The following is a 14932-nucleotide window of genomic DNA, read 5'->3' as shown; positions in this document are numbered from 1 at the left end:
AGTCTACAAATGCTAGAAACGTAGGTTTGCCTCTCCTTAAACTATTTCTAATATAAGTCGTAGGGTTAGTATTGCCTCACGTGTTCCAACCTCTCTACGGAATCCAAACTGATCTTCCTCGAGGTCGGCTTCTACCAGTTTTTCCATTCGTCTGTAAAGAATTCGCGTTAGTATATTGCTCCTGTGAGTTATTAAACCGATAGTTCGGTAATTTTCACATCTGTCAACACCTGCTTTCTTTGGGGTTGCAATTATTATATTCTTCTTGAAGTCTGAGGGTATTTCGCCTGTCTCATACATCTTGCTCGCCAGATGGTCGAGTTTTGTCAGCACTGGCTCTCCGAAGGCCGTCAGTAATTCCAATGGAATGTTGTCTACTCCGGGGCCTTGTTTTGACTCAGATCTTTCAATGGTCTGTCAAAGTCTTCACGAAGTATCTTATCTCCCATTTCATCTTCATCTACATCCTCATCTACACTCCTGGAAATTGAAATAAGAACACCGTGAATTCATTGTCCCAGGAAGGGGAACCTTTATTGACACATTCCTGGGGTCAGATACATCACATTATCACACTGACAGAACCACAGGCACATAGACACAGGCAACAGAGCATGCACAATGTCGGCACTAGTACAGTGTATATCCACCTTTCGCAGCAATGCAGGCTGCTATTCTCCCATGGAGACGATCGTAGAGATGCTGGATGTAGTCCTGTGGAACGGCTTGCCATGCCATTTCCACCTGGCGCCTCAGTTGGACCAGCGTTCGTGCTGGACGTGCAGACCGCGTGAGACGACGCTTCATCCAGTCCCAAACATGCTCAATGGGGGACAGATCCAGAGATCTTGCTGGCCAGGGTAGTTGACTTACACCTTCTAGAGCACGTTGGGTGGCACGGGATACATGCGGACGTGCATTGTCCTGTTGGAACAGCAAGTTCCCTTGCCGGTCTAGGAATGGTAGAACGATGGGTTCGATGACGGTTTGGATGTACCGTGCACTATTCAGTGTCCTCTCGACGATCACCAGAGGTGTACGGCCAGTGTAGGAGATCGCTCCCCACACCATGATGCCGGGTGTTGGCCCTGTGTGCCTCGGTCGTATGCAGTCCTGATTGTGGCGCTCACCTGCACGGCGCCAAACACGCATACGACCATCACTGGCATCAAGGCAGAAGCGACTCTCATCGCTGAAGACGACACGTCTCCATTCGTCCCTCCATTCGCGCCTGTCGCGACACCACTGGAGGCGGGCTGCACGATGTTGGGGCGTGAACGAAAGACGGCCTAACGGTGTGCGGGACCGTAGTCCAGCTTCATGGAGACGGTTGCGAATGGTCCTCGCCGATACCCCAGGAGCAACAGTGTCCCTAATTTGCTGGGAAGTGGCGGTGCGGTCCCCTACGGCACTGCGTAGGATCCTACGGTCTTGACGTGCATCCGTGCGGTGCTGCGGTCCGGTCCCAGGTCGACGGGCACGTGCACCTTCCGCCGACCACTGGCGACAACATCGATGTACTGTGGAGACCTTACGCCCCACGTGTTGAGCAATTCGGCGGTATGTCCACCCGGCCTCCCGCATGCCCACTATACGCCCTCACTCAAAGTCCGTCAACTGCACATACGGTTCACGTCCACGCTGTCGCGGCATGCTACCGGTGTTAAAGACTGCGATGGAGCTCCGTATGCCACGGCAAACTGGCTGACACTGACGGCGGCGGTGCACAAATGCTGCGCAGCTAGCGCCATTCGACGGCCAACACCGCGGTTCCTGGTGTGTCCGCTGTGCCGTGCGTGTGATCATTACTTGTACAGCCCTCTCGCAGTGTCCGGAGCAAGTATGGTGGGTCTGACACACCGGTGTCAACGTGTTCTTTTTTCCATTTCCAGGAGTGTATTTCCATAATATTGTCATGTACATTGCCCTTGTATAGACCCTCCATATACGCCTTCTACCTTTCTGCTTTCCCTCCTTTGCTTAGAACTGGATTTCCATCTGAGCTCTTGATATTCGTACAAGTGGCTCTCTTTTCTCCAAAGGTCTCTCTAATTTTCCTGTAGGCAATATCTATCTTACCCTCAGTGAGATAAGCCTTTACATCCTTAAATTTGTTCTCTAGCCATGCCTGCTTCGCCATTTTGCACTTCCTGTCGATCTCGAGACGTTTGTACTTCTTTTTGCCTGCTTCATTTACTGCGTTTTTATATTTCCCCCTTTCATCAATTAAATTCACTATTTCTTCTGTTACCCAGGGATTTCTACTAGCCCTCGTCTTTTTACCTCCTTGATCCTCTGCTGCATTCACTACTTCATCCCTCAGAGCTACTCATACCTGTCAATTGTTCCCTTAAGCTCTCCCTGAAACTTTGTACAACCTCTGGTTTAGTCAGTTTATCCATTACCTATCTCCTTATACTCCCACCTTTTAGCAGTTTCTTCAGTTTTAATCTACAGCTCATAACCAATAGATTGTAGTCAGAGTCCACATCTGTCCCTGGAAATGTCTTACAATTTAAATCGTGGTTCCTAAATCTCTGCTTTACCATTATATAATCTATCTGATACCTTCGTGTATCTCCAGGATTCTTCCATGTTTACAACCTTTTTTGATTCTTGAACCAAGTGTTAGCTATCATTAAGTTATGGTCTGTGCAAAATTGTACCAGACGACTTCTCTCTTTCATTTCTCTCCCTGAATCCATATTCACCCAATAGGTTTTCTTCTCTCCCTTTTTCTACTCTCAAATTCCAGTCACCCATGACTATTAAATTTCTTTTATCTCATCTTACATTTCATCAATTTCTTCATCATCTGCATAGCTTGTTGCCATATAAATTTGTACTACTGTAGTAGGCATGGGATTTGTGTATCTTGGCCACAATAGTGTATTCACTATGCTGTTTGTAGTAGCTTACCCTCACTCCTATTTTTTTTATTCATTATTAAACCTACTCCTGCATTACCCCTATTTTATTATGTATTTATAACCCTGTATTCACCTGACCAAAGGTCTTGTTCCTCCTGCCACCAAACTTCACTAATTTCCACTGCATCTAACTTCAACCTATCCATTTGCCTTTTTAAATTTTCTAACCTACCTGCTCGATTAAGGGGTCTGACATTCCACGCTCCAATCCGTAGAACGTCAGTTTTCTTTCTCCTGATAACGACGTCCTCCTGAGTAGTCCCCGCCCGGAGATCCGAATGGGGGACTATTTTACCTTCGGAATATTTTACCCAAGAGGACGCCATCATTTAATCATACAGTAAAGCTGCATGCCCTCGGGAAAAATTACGTCTCTAGTTTCCCCTTGCTTTCAGCCGTTCACAGTACCAGTAGAGTAAGGCCGTTTTGGTTAGTGTTACAAGGCTAGATCAGTCAATCATCCAGACTGTTGCTCCTTCAACTACTGAAAAGGCTGCTGCCCCTCTTCAGGAACCACACGTTTGTCTGCCCTCTCAACAGATACCCCTCCGTTGTGGTTGCGCCTACGGTACGGCCATCGATATCGCTGAGGGTCGAAAGCCTCCCCACCAACTATAAGGTCCAAGGTTCATGGGGGTAGGATCCATCAATCAGAACTCATAACCTTTATTATCATAGTCCTGATCCTGCTGAGGATTTAGTGAGTAGAAACATTTCTTTCAGTGAACCCGAATGTGGACTTGCAGACTGGGAACTATGGTCAGTATGTTCTCCACCGCTTTCCGGCTGACCACAGAAATCGTTTGCAGGCTCTCGTAAAAGACGGCGAACAATATTCCAATATTTCCAACTTATTATTCCTACTGCCTATGACTGAATATTATTATTATTATTATTTATTATTCTCCTTTCTCAGACATTATGTCTGGTTAAAAATGGAAAGTGACGCGGACCTTGATCAAGCGTGACTTCCTTTTAACTGTATGGTATGTGGTACATTGCATTTAGGAACTTTCGTGTAATTGAACATGTATCAATAATTACAGATTTCTGTAGTTGTATATATACGTTTCGATGTAACTGTATTGCGTTGATGTACTGGTGGATACTGTGTGGTATGACTCTTGTAGTCGGTAGTATAATTGGTATAATGTCACCTTTATCCTGATGCCAAATGTCCTTTACTTCCTCAGCCAGTTGAATGTATTTTTCAATTTTTTGTCCTGTTTTCTTCTATATATTTGTCGTATTGGGTATGGATATTTTGATTAGTTGTGTTAATTTCTTCTTTTTACTGGTGAGAATGTTGTCAGATTTGTTATGTGGTGTTATTTTATCTGTTATAATGGTTCTGTTCCAGTATAATTTGTATTCATCATTCTCCAGTACATTCTGTGGTGCATACTTGTATGTGGGAACGTGTTGTTTTATTAGTTTATGTCGTATGGCAAGTTGTTGTATTATTTTTGCCACATTGTCATGTCTTCTGGGGTATTCTGTATTTGCTAGTATTGTACACCCACTCGTGATGTGATCTACTGTTTCCATTTGTTGTTTGCAAAGTCTGCATTTATCTGTTGTGGTATTGGGATCTTTAATAATAATAATAATATTAATCCGCCGCCCTACAACTGCTAGTGTGTTGCTACATGTCAGTACTGAAGAATAATGATAAAAGTATTCTAGACATCGAAGCACATGCATTACAAAAGAAGAATAGCCACATCAAACAAACAAAAAAAAAAGGAAACATCAAATACGGAGAAAGAACGGACTGATCGACTGAGAGGTAAGGCGGGTTAGACTATTATAACATTACAGGTGTCGTTAGAAACGGGAAGGTGAAGTTCTTTAACAAGCATTGTAAGTGTCACCATCAGGTTCTTTAAATGATGCCTTGCAGTATATGTCAGTTTCTTAACAAATAACGTCAATAACAAAACTATGTACCTAAATACATCAGAAGATCTAAGTTCTACCAAAAAATCTCTACAAATTGAATGTTTTTGCTCGGATGATGTATAAACAAAGTTAATGAAATGTTTTTCTTAGTTTTGCAACAATTAAGTCATTCTGTGGACTGTCAAAGGCTGTAAATTCAACTAAATACTTAGAGACTACTATTACGATCAATTGGGGCGATGACTTGGATGAAGCTGAGGGTAAAGGAAACCAAAGACTGCGATTTATTGGCAAAACACAAAATGCAACAGGTCAACTAAGGAAAATGTATACGCAGTGCCTGACGATCCTCTTCTGGAGTGTTGCTGTAAAGTGTAGGTTCCGCTTAAGACAGGGTCGAAGAAGGCCATCTGGAAAGTTCAGAGAAGGGTAGCTCGTTTTGTTCTATCGCCAAAATAGGGAGAGAGTGGCACGGATATGATACGCGAATTGTGTCTGCAACATTACAACAGAAGCGATTTTTGTTGCGACAGGATCTTCTCATAAAATTTCTATCACCGGCTTTCTCCTTGTAGTGTGAAAATGCTTTGCTCGAGTCCACCTACACAACGAAGAATGATCATCGTAACAAAATAAATCAGAGCTGGCACGGAAAGATTTAAGTGTTTTTTATTTTATCGCATGCTGCTCGAGACAAACGGTAGAACAGTATCTTGATTGTGGCTCGATGAGCCGTCTTCCAGCCACTTAACTGTGAATTGTAGAGTAATCACGTCAATGTAGACGTACATAAGCAGTACACAACTGCAGGAGGTATTCGGCCAGCAAACTTGTAGTGAGGAGACTGATGAAGTACAATTCTTGAGATTACGAGTTGGTAATAAATTACTTAGGGAGGGCACCCCACAGTACTTTTGGGATAACTAAATCTTTTTCTGCGATGCACATGCTGTAAAATATGGGTGATGGAGCAAAAGTGTAATGAGATTGATGAAGTATAATTTCTGAGATTACAAGCTGGCAATAATTTCAGTTTTGAAGGACACACCACAATACTTTTGAGATAAGTCAGTCCTTTTCTTCGACCCAAATGTCGTAAAATATGGCTTATACAGAAATATGTTGGAATACTTTCATTCAATAATGTTACGGAGCAATATTTTGGGGTAACGCATCGAGCAAAGATTATGTTTCCCGACCATAAAAGTGTGTGATATGGATTATTTATGGTGTGAATGCAAGAACCTGCTATACAGTCACCTTCAAGGAACTGGATATACTGCTTTTCAGTATATTTATTGATACTTTTTTGTCGTAAATAATGTGTCTCTTTGAAGCCAAATACTCTGTTCATAGAATCAGTACTAGGAATCAGAACAATCTACGTAAAAAATCCGTAACGTACTTTTGTATAGGAAAGTATTTTCTGAGAGCACACTTCTGGAATAACTTTTCGGATACAAAAAAGTTTAGCTGCGAGCAAAAAACCATTTAAAAGGACGAATTTCTTTAAAAATGTATCACGTACCATCAACGGTATGTAATTTTTTTCCTCCAGACAACCTCACTAGATTAACATGATCTTTGGAAGTAAACATTTCTCTTTACAGGACATAGCTGTAAAAACGTTGGGATCATCGCATGTATTTTCTTACGTGTGCAATTATGCATTAGTAATAAATTTTGTATTAATTTTTACATGAAGACATGTCACTATATTGAAGCTACTCCACATGATCCATAATCCTGTCACATAGGGGAAAAGACTTCAGGTAGCCTGTTTCTTCCGGGGAATCGATTGTGTTTTCTTTATTATTTTTGAAATCCTTGAGGATTTCTTCACCATTGGTCTATGAAACTAACACCAAATTTGAGCGGAATACATCGAAAACGCACTTTGTGGAATGAAAGAAAATCAGAAAGCACCGACTGTCAGTTTTTATTATCGTATTTGCTGAGACAAGTGAAAACGACAAATCTAGGCATGAATGCAAAAGTCTGCGATTAAAGTCTTGTTCGGCCATTCTGCTTTAGTAACTCCTTTGTTTTCCTCACTTACAGAAATTCTAGAAAGATTCGTGTAGCATGACTGTACCGAATCCCTTCCTGCTGAATACAAACACACATTCACAGATATGGAGACAGGATGCCTTATTTTTACATATTTACATTAAGTACAGAACTGGCAGCCGGATTAGCTTAGAGAAGTCTACGATGTATTTGGCGTATACATCTATGGAATGGGATAAGAAAAAAACCAGTGGCAGTATACATATACTCCAGTTGACACCACTCATGCCTTTCAGAGAACAGAGTAATATAGGTACAAAAAGTAAATAGAATAATATTTCCATAATTCATGCTAAAGTTAAACGAGACGGCATAAGTGGTCCAAATTTTGCTTTGGGTATAATTATGGGTTATCTAGATATTTGGCACTGTAATTTGCTGCAGCCAAATGGAAACAGTGTGAAACAGTCCTTCAGGTGACAACAGTTTTATCTTTAAGAGCGCGACGACAGTTCATTATCACATACAACTGTAGCCAGCATAAATTCAATTTCGATCATCTCGAAACATTTGCAGGGTTGTATTCGTTACTTTCCACGCAGCTTCTGTGTTCACAAGTAGTATTCCCTCTGTTATGCCATGTTAATGGTAACCTTAGCTTTAGCTTCAGTCTTTGAAGCTATTGTTTTCAGTTGTTTTGTAATTAACTTAAAAATTATGTAGTACTAATGGTCTAAATTTGGGCTACTTAAGGTCTAAATTTGGGCCATAGCCACATTTTGAGCCATTTTCTGAATGTGAAAATTATAAATCCTCGTCGCCAGTTTCGAAAAGGTCTCGTCGCTACTGCTGTGCCACTAATGTTACGGCAGGCCTAGTCTGCGAGTTTGTGAAACGGCTTCTGGTGCAGCACGCAGCTAAGACAATTTCTCCCTCCCACTATTAGACAGCTATGGCCCAAGATCACGTAACAGTACAGGAGGACGAAGGTTCTACGACACCCCAAAAAATTAGTAACAAAGTCACACAAATAAGTTAAAAAGGTTTACCTACCTTTGTGACTTGTCGAATAATGTAGTCTGCAACACTGCATGCAGTATAACACAAAAATGGGCCTCAATGGCTAAGCGCAAATAATCGTATGTAAACTTCACAGTACATAGCTACTAAAATTTACAACAACTGTCTGTTCCCTTCTAAGAGTTCACTAAACGACGCTCCCTGTCTAAGTCAGCCCTGGACGATGACCTATAACCAGGTGGGCGAGAGCTGCTCTTATGTCTTCCGAGTAGGCTTCTGTCCGTTGTCGTCCGGTCATTGGCGGATTGTACTCGGCCGGCAGTTAGCGGAGGCGAAGTCGACATCATCATCCTCAGCGCCGCCCGCGGCGCTGGTGGACTCCCGCAAGTGGCGAGTCTCTATGGCACTGGCACCAGCTCGCACATTTCCCCCCGTGGTGCTTTTTCCCTGGCTGTTTCTTGTTCGGACGACACAGAAAATCCAAAACAAAGTATATCCCGCAGGGAAAAAGGGAAGAAACGGAACGAAATATATGACCAAGGCGATTCAGGTAGTCAGCGATGTTACTATGGAAACAGCCTTCTCAAGACCTCCTATCCACTACGGTAAGGCTATCTTGGGAACATCAGACGTGTTGACAACTTTAATTTATTAATCTCATTAGCTCTCATCCTTAAGACATTGCTCCTGTTCGTACGGAAAACAAAACAAAAAAGCAACAACTCATGTAAAGCCACAGCGTCTGTCCTGATGAATGTCACTCCTTAAAACCAATCCTACAAAATGGTACAAAAGAAAAAATTTCTACTCATCTTCGAAACGAAACGCTGAGAAAAATGAACTTAAGTTCGAAAAAGTGCTTGAAATCTCATCCAAGATAATTAAGTTTGAGAAAAAATTTAAAAAGAAATACATATGGAAATGGACAAAAAAAAAAATTGAAGAAGAGTGCTGAAATAAGTCACTGATAGATGAACCAGCCATGCCACTAATTGACGACGACTTAGTGGTTTAGAATTCCTTGCTGGAGGAAACAAATCAGACCTGATGATGTAGAATGTACTTTTGTATAGGAAATCTTTAGTGATTACGTGCATGGAGAGCTGTGTGTTGCGTCATGTATGACATGTAGACACACATCTGATGAGCAGGAGCAGATTTAAGGGTTTTTTTTTTTTTTTTGAAGTAAATATAAAGTTTTTACGTTATGTGATCACAAATTTTGATTAACCACAGGGAATTAAAAACTAAAATACGTCATTATATTCAACTAATTTACAAAATGTTTCAATTTTTTCAATGACATCTCTATGTTTCGAATCAGCCTAATTTTAGACTACGTCTTTAAGTTGTGTAAACTTACCAATATTGTTTTAAACCCAAAATAAGAAAGAGGGTAAGAATATACTACATGTCATCATAATGCTTTAAAATAGGACGCTTCCGAGTATTGTTTACTGCAACGTCTTAGAATATGTTTTCAACAAAACACGAATTATGACTTAAAAAGTAAATGGCAGCCCAAATTTAGACCATTTCCTGTAATATGAACACAATGACATAATTTTGCATAAAACCGTAAGATACAAGTAATTCTATGCAAAAAGAATGCATATGGGTATAAATCATAACAGATTATAATTATTTATATTTAATTCAAACTTTACAAAATAGAAAATAAATTTACTAATATACGCAAGTGAATTGTGAATTTCTCATTTGCATCTAAAGCGGAACAATGAATAAGGAAGTTATTAAATAATATACTTATGTCACTTGCACGCTGGACAAATTTATCTATACCACAGTTACTATGGTTTGTGTGTTCCATGTGAAGTTCTTGCATGTAGTTGCGTGTTTGAGATGATTGTTTCGTACAAATCTTAACAAGTCGTCGTAACTGGTAGAGGCGAATTAATGTTCTATTACTATTGTATCCCAGCATCAAGCACACCAACTTTTTGTGTATACAATGTGGCTATGACTAAGAAATCTTATTTCTCTTTTGTGAACGATGAGTAGTGACACCTCAAGGATTTCATAATACATCTTATTACTTGCAGCTTCTTCAGTAGCGATAATACTGTTATGTACCACCTGGCCTTTGAGCTGGAGTAGTGAGAAACTGCGAACTCGTATTCTGCATTTCATAAAAATAGACTGCTCAACATAAGGGTCTCATACCACTGCTAAGATCCTTTCCACACTGAATCCATGGTTCGAATCGCGGATTGGAAAGGACTATGTTGCCAGGGAATATGACTTAATCAGGAAGATTAGGCGTGGATTTTATTGAACCTGTCACTAAACGTTGTTTTACAAGGTGTACCTTTTGATCTACTCATAGAAATAGCCGAGAACTGCTTCTAAATAAAGAAAAAATTAAGCGATGTAGAAAGTTTTATTCACAAAAGTTTGCAATGCTCGCTTACTCATTCAGGATATTTATTTTTATTAATAGCTATACTGAGACTCTCAAAAGGCCCTCGCATTATACCCTAGGCTTATTTGTGCTTGCCGGATGTTAGATTCTATGTCTGCTCAGGATTAATAAGAGAAATCCAAAATTTTGTAGTGAGTTACATCTTACAGCTGCACATTTCGCACAGAACAACAGAATAAAGGCAGTGCTACAGGTGCTTGTGTTTACATGTAACTTCCAATTCCTTCACTGATGCTAGATGGTGGTGTCATTTAAGAGGCGTTGATTAATGTCTAGATAAAAACTAATTAAATCAAAGTGTCTATTTCAGTATTGTCACAGGCAATAGTAACAATGTCTGTATACATAAAACATCACGTCAATACTAAGACTATATAGTTTCATGTGGTCCTGCATCACGTATTAAAAGTTCTCATATTCATGTGCCGGTAGTACGTTTCCTTTGCGTCAACAGATACGTTCAGGTAATACGACTGTGGAACAACTGATAATTTCTTACAGCTAATTTCTTATAGCTAAATCCACAATTGTCACAATGCAGCGCTATTTTTTTGTCTTTTCAGACACACTAAAACGCACACGTCACTCCATATCAACCACTGAACAAAAAAAAAGACAGTAGCGATAGAGGTACAGTTCGAAGCAAGCACAAAGAGACATGGTCGCTGCTGAAGAAAATCACGTTTCCACAGGAGGAAGATGCCTGCAAAAGTTTGATTAAAATGGCACCGTGTTCAACAGTTGAAAATATCGTATGCTAGTACCTGCAGTTATTTTCACTGCGAAACAGTTCATTGTATTCTCGTTAATAACATGCTAGCAATGACACGCACGACACCATCTGGAAACTCTGCTGCTTCCTCCTCACTCCTCGTTATTAATATGTGCACTATAAGCCCATAGTTTGTTATTTTACGTTCTCTTTCATACATTGAACTTTTTCCACAGGAGAATGATCAGCAGAGTGCAGGCCCCAGAAGGGAGTTTGGGAGTGAAAGGTGGGGGTGGAAAAGTTACTTTGGTATGAGTTAAGGAACACCAGTTCTGCCACTCGTCTCGGCGCTCCATCACGGAAGCACCGCCGAGGTCGGACCACGCAGGCTGTGTCGGGACACTTTGGATGCAGCCAGCAGCCTCCCTTCGCGATGCTCGCCTTCAGACAATCCGCAGGGCCGAAAGCGACCTCAGTCCCAGGCCTTCTCGCAGTTGACTGCAGCCAACCGGGACCGGCGACGTTCTCGCAGCTGCTGAGCGAATCCGTCCACCACCAGGTGGCAGTACGTGATGGCGCCTGTGGCCAGAGGACGGCGGAGTTAGTTACATGTTACGTAGAGCAGTTGAACGATTCTTTTATCAAAACGATGTGGAGTGAGTCAGTTTACAGGAGATGTGTAGATCATTAGTGTTAATATTAATAAACACAGTTTTTCATCTACATCTACACGGATACTCTGAAAATCACATGGAAGTCCTACCAGAAGGTTCATCGAATCACTTTCACAGTAATTCTCTATTATTCCAATCTCGTACAGCGCGCGGAAAAAACCAACACCTATATATTTCAGTGCGAGTTCTGATTTCCCTTATTTTATTATGATGATTGTTTCTTCCTATGCAGGTCGAAACAACAAACTATTTTCGCATTCGGAGCAGAAATTTGGTGAATGAAATTTGGTGAGAAGAAAAACGCCTTTGTTTTAATGATGTCCACCCCAAATCCTGTACTATTTCAGTGATACTCTTTCTCCTATTTTTTGATAATACAAAACTTGCTGCCCTTCTTTCAACTTTCTCGATGTAGTTCGTTAATCGTATCTGCTAAGAATCCCAAACCACGTACCAGTATTCTACAGGACGACGGACAAGCGTAGTGTAGGCAGTCTCTCTAGTTGCTCTGTTACATTTTCTAAGCCTCCTGGCAATAAAACGCAATCTTTGGTTAGCCTTTCCCACAACGTTTCCTATGTGTTCCTTCCGATTTAAATTGTTCATAATTGTAATTCCTATTTGTTTGTAGTCCTACTCGAGCAAAATGGTTCAAACGGCTCTGAGCACTATGGGACTTAACATCTGTGGTCATCAGTCCCCTAGAACGTAGAACTACTTAAACCTAACTAACCTAAGGACATCACACACGTCCACGCCCGAGGCAGGATTCGAACCTGCGACCGTAGCGGACACGAGGTTCCTGACTGAAGCGCCTAGAACCGCACGGCCACTACCGAAGTAAGCACACTTTATTTTGTCGACTGGCTAACATTTTTTAAGATATAAATTCGTCAATGGAGTAGAAGGAATCGTCCAGGAGAAATTGTTTTAAATTAGACTTAAAACTTGCTACGCTACCTGTGAGACAATTTACACTATTGGACAAATAATCCAAAAATATTTGTTATTACCTATTTAACTACTTTCTGAGCAACTGACAGCTTTAACAGTGGGCAACAAAGGTCATTTTTCCCTCTAGTCTTGTAGGTATAGAAATCACTGTTCTCAAATTATGATGGATTGTCTACGACGAATTTCATTAGCGGGTACATATATTGCCACTCCGCAGTTAAAATGCGTAGCTCCTTGAAGAGGTACCTACACGAAGTCCGTGAGAGAACACCACATGCTATTCTCTGCTCACTTTTGTGCGATCAGGAATTTCTTTCTGTGATGTGTTAACCCAGAACATTATTTCTTAAGACAATACTGATTGGAAATATACGAAATATGTTAGGAGGATGATTCATTTGTTTCCAAGTTTAACAACTGTACGAAGAGCAAAAGCAGCAGAACGTAACAGTTCGAGAAAAGTTCAGTAATTTCCTCCTTTCAGTCCAAGTTTTCATCAACAGGTACCCAAAAATATGGAGCATTCTGTCCTAGTTATTGACTGCTGCCCATGTGCTACATCAGTTGTTGGTATGACTATTTTTTGTACAGAATTGAACGTTGTGCGGTATTTTTTTTTAGCAACAGTCCATTTTCAGAGAACCATTCAAAATTCTTTGGAAAATATCATCTACTAACGCTTCTGTTGCTTGCTCTTTAATAGTATTTATTAGAACACTGGTATTGTCTCCAAAAAGTACCAGTTTCCCTTGTATAATTTCAAGTGTAAGGTCATTAACATATAAGGAACACGAGTGGACCCATAATTGAACCCTTTGCGACTCCCTTTCTGATTTCCTCCCAATCACTGTAGTTTTCTACCTTTCCGACACTGTCTTAATTATCAGCACAACGTCTGCATTCTGTTTAAGTACGTTCAAACCAGCTCTGCATGAAGCCATCAGTTCCAGTTTTATAGGAGAGTATCATGATCTACGCAATCAAACGTCTTGGAGAGATCGCCCCCCCCAAAAAAAAAAAAAAAAAAAAAAAAAAAAAAAAAAAAAAAAAAAAAAATACTAGCTGGCGATTTATATTTAAAGCTTGAGTAAATTTATAAAAAGTATTTTCAGTTGAGCAACCCTTCTGGAATCCAAACTGTGATATGCTAAGTTAATTGTTTCCTCTTACATGCGCGACTACTCGAAGTACATAATTTTTCTAATATTTTAGGAAAAGCTGTCAGTAAGGAAGCTGCACAGTTGCGCTGAAACGCACTTGTTTAAGTCTGTCTTGTGGACAGCAGTCAACACCACTGCAGCCAACTACATCTAACTTTTGTTCAAAATTTTCGTAGTTGCCGTAAGTGGTTGTTATCGGCAAAACCGAGAAAGTTTAGTCTATTTTCAATAACATCTTTACTCTATCGATATAGGCTGCTGGTCATTAATATTTTAACACCATGAAGACGGCATGCATCAAACTTCAAATTGTTAAGCTTCAGTATGCAAGTCGCTAGCGTTTCAGCGCAACTGGACGAAGCAGGCAGGAGTATCACCACATACAGTATGTGTGTTGGAAATGATTGCACAGCAGGTTCCTCATTAAGAAATCTTATTTAGATGATGTACATTATTTGATCCAAAGTATTCATATACCTAACGGAGGACATCAGTCTGAGGTGCGTCCACACTTTACCTCTATGACGGCTAGACGTGTGCTGGGAACACTGAGATTTAAATGTATAAACATTGTGAGAAATAAAAACGTATATCGTGATAAGTCAGTTCGTCAGCATTCTTGCCACTACGTACATCTTTGCATGCCTGAATACATGAGTGACATATTCCTTGGTTACCAGCGGTTGTGTTATTGCTTGGTGGCAGGGCAGGGCAGGGTTTTGTGTCAGCGGTTTGTGAATTGCTTGGATGGCGAATCTGCCGCACAGATATTTGTATCTTACATGATCAGTGATGTTTAATTTGAGTATAAAACATGATTTGAGGTGATCTGGTGAAGAGACAGCTCATCTGGAAAAAGGTAATCTGCATAATGCTTTATTTGGTGCGAGCGCTAGATAGTAGTTAATGTAGTATGAAATTTTAATTGTGTGCAACAGTATCTACGTGCTCGTATCCAGAGCGCATTATCACTTCATGTTTGCAGCATTCTAATTATCTTACTCATCGTACTGTCAGTCAAAAATACTTCATTTTCAAAGCAAACAGCCAACTGTAATGTCAGGTTTTCATTGCGTTTAATAATACCTACGTGTTCCACTTTGAGGATTGTCAGTCTTGTGTTCAGT

General features: G+C 40.6%; 1 protein-coding gene across 1 annotated transcript in view; it reads right to left on the bottom strand.

Moving 5' to 3' along the window:
* Positions 1–10602: 10602 nt before the first annotated feature.
* Positions 10603–14932, bottom strand: part of LOC126336000 (uncharacterized) — a 113030-nt gene continuing 108700 nt past the window's right edge. The window contains exon 7 of the mRNA XM_049999478.1: positions 10603–11596. Within this exon, the coding sequence (XP_049855435.1) occupies positions 11490–11596 (107 nt within the window). The 3' untranslated portion in view covers positions 10603–11489. The remainder of the gene's footprint in view (positions 11597–14932) is intronic.

This window comes from Schistocerca gregaria, chromosome 2 (assembly GCF_023897955.1).
Source record: "Schistocerca gregaria isolate iqSchGreg1 chromosome 2, iqSchGreg1.2, whole genome shotgun sequence".
Lineage (NCBI taxonomy): Eukaryota > Metazoa > Arthropoda > Insecta > Orthoptera > Acrididae > Schistocerca > Schistocerca gregaria.
The sequence above is the reverse complement of the archived record's forward strand: the minus strand, read 5'-3'. Positions and strand labels throughout refer to the sequence as shown.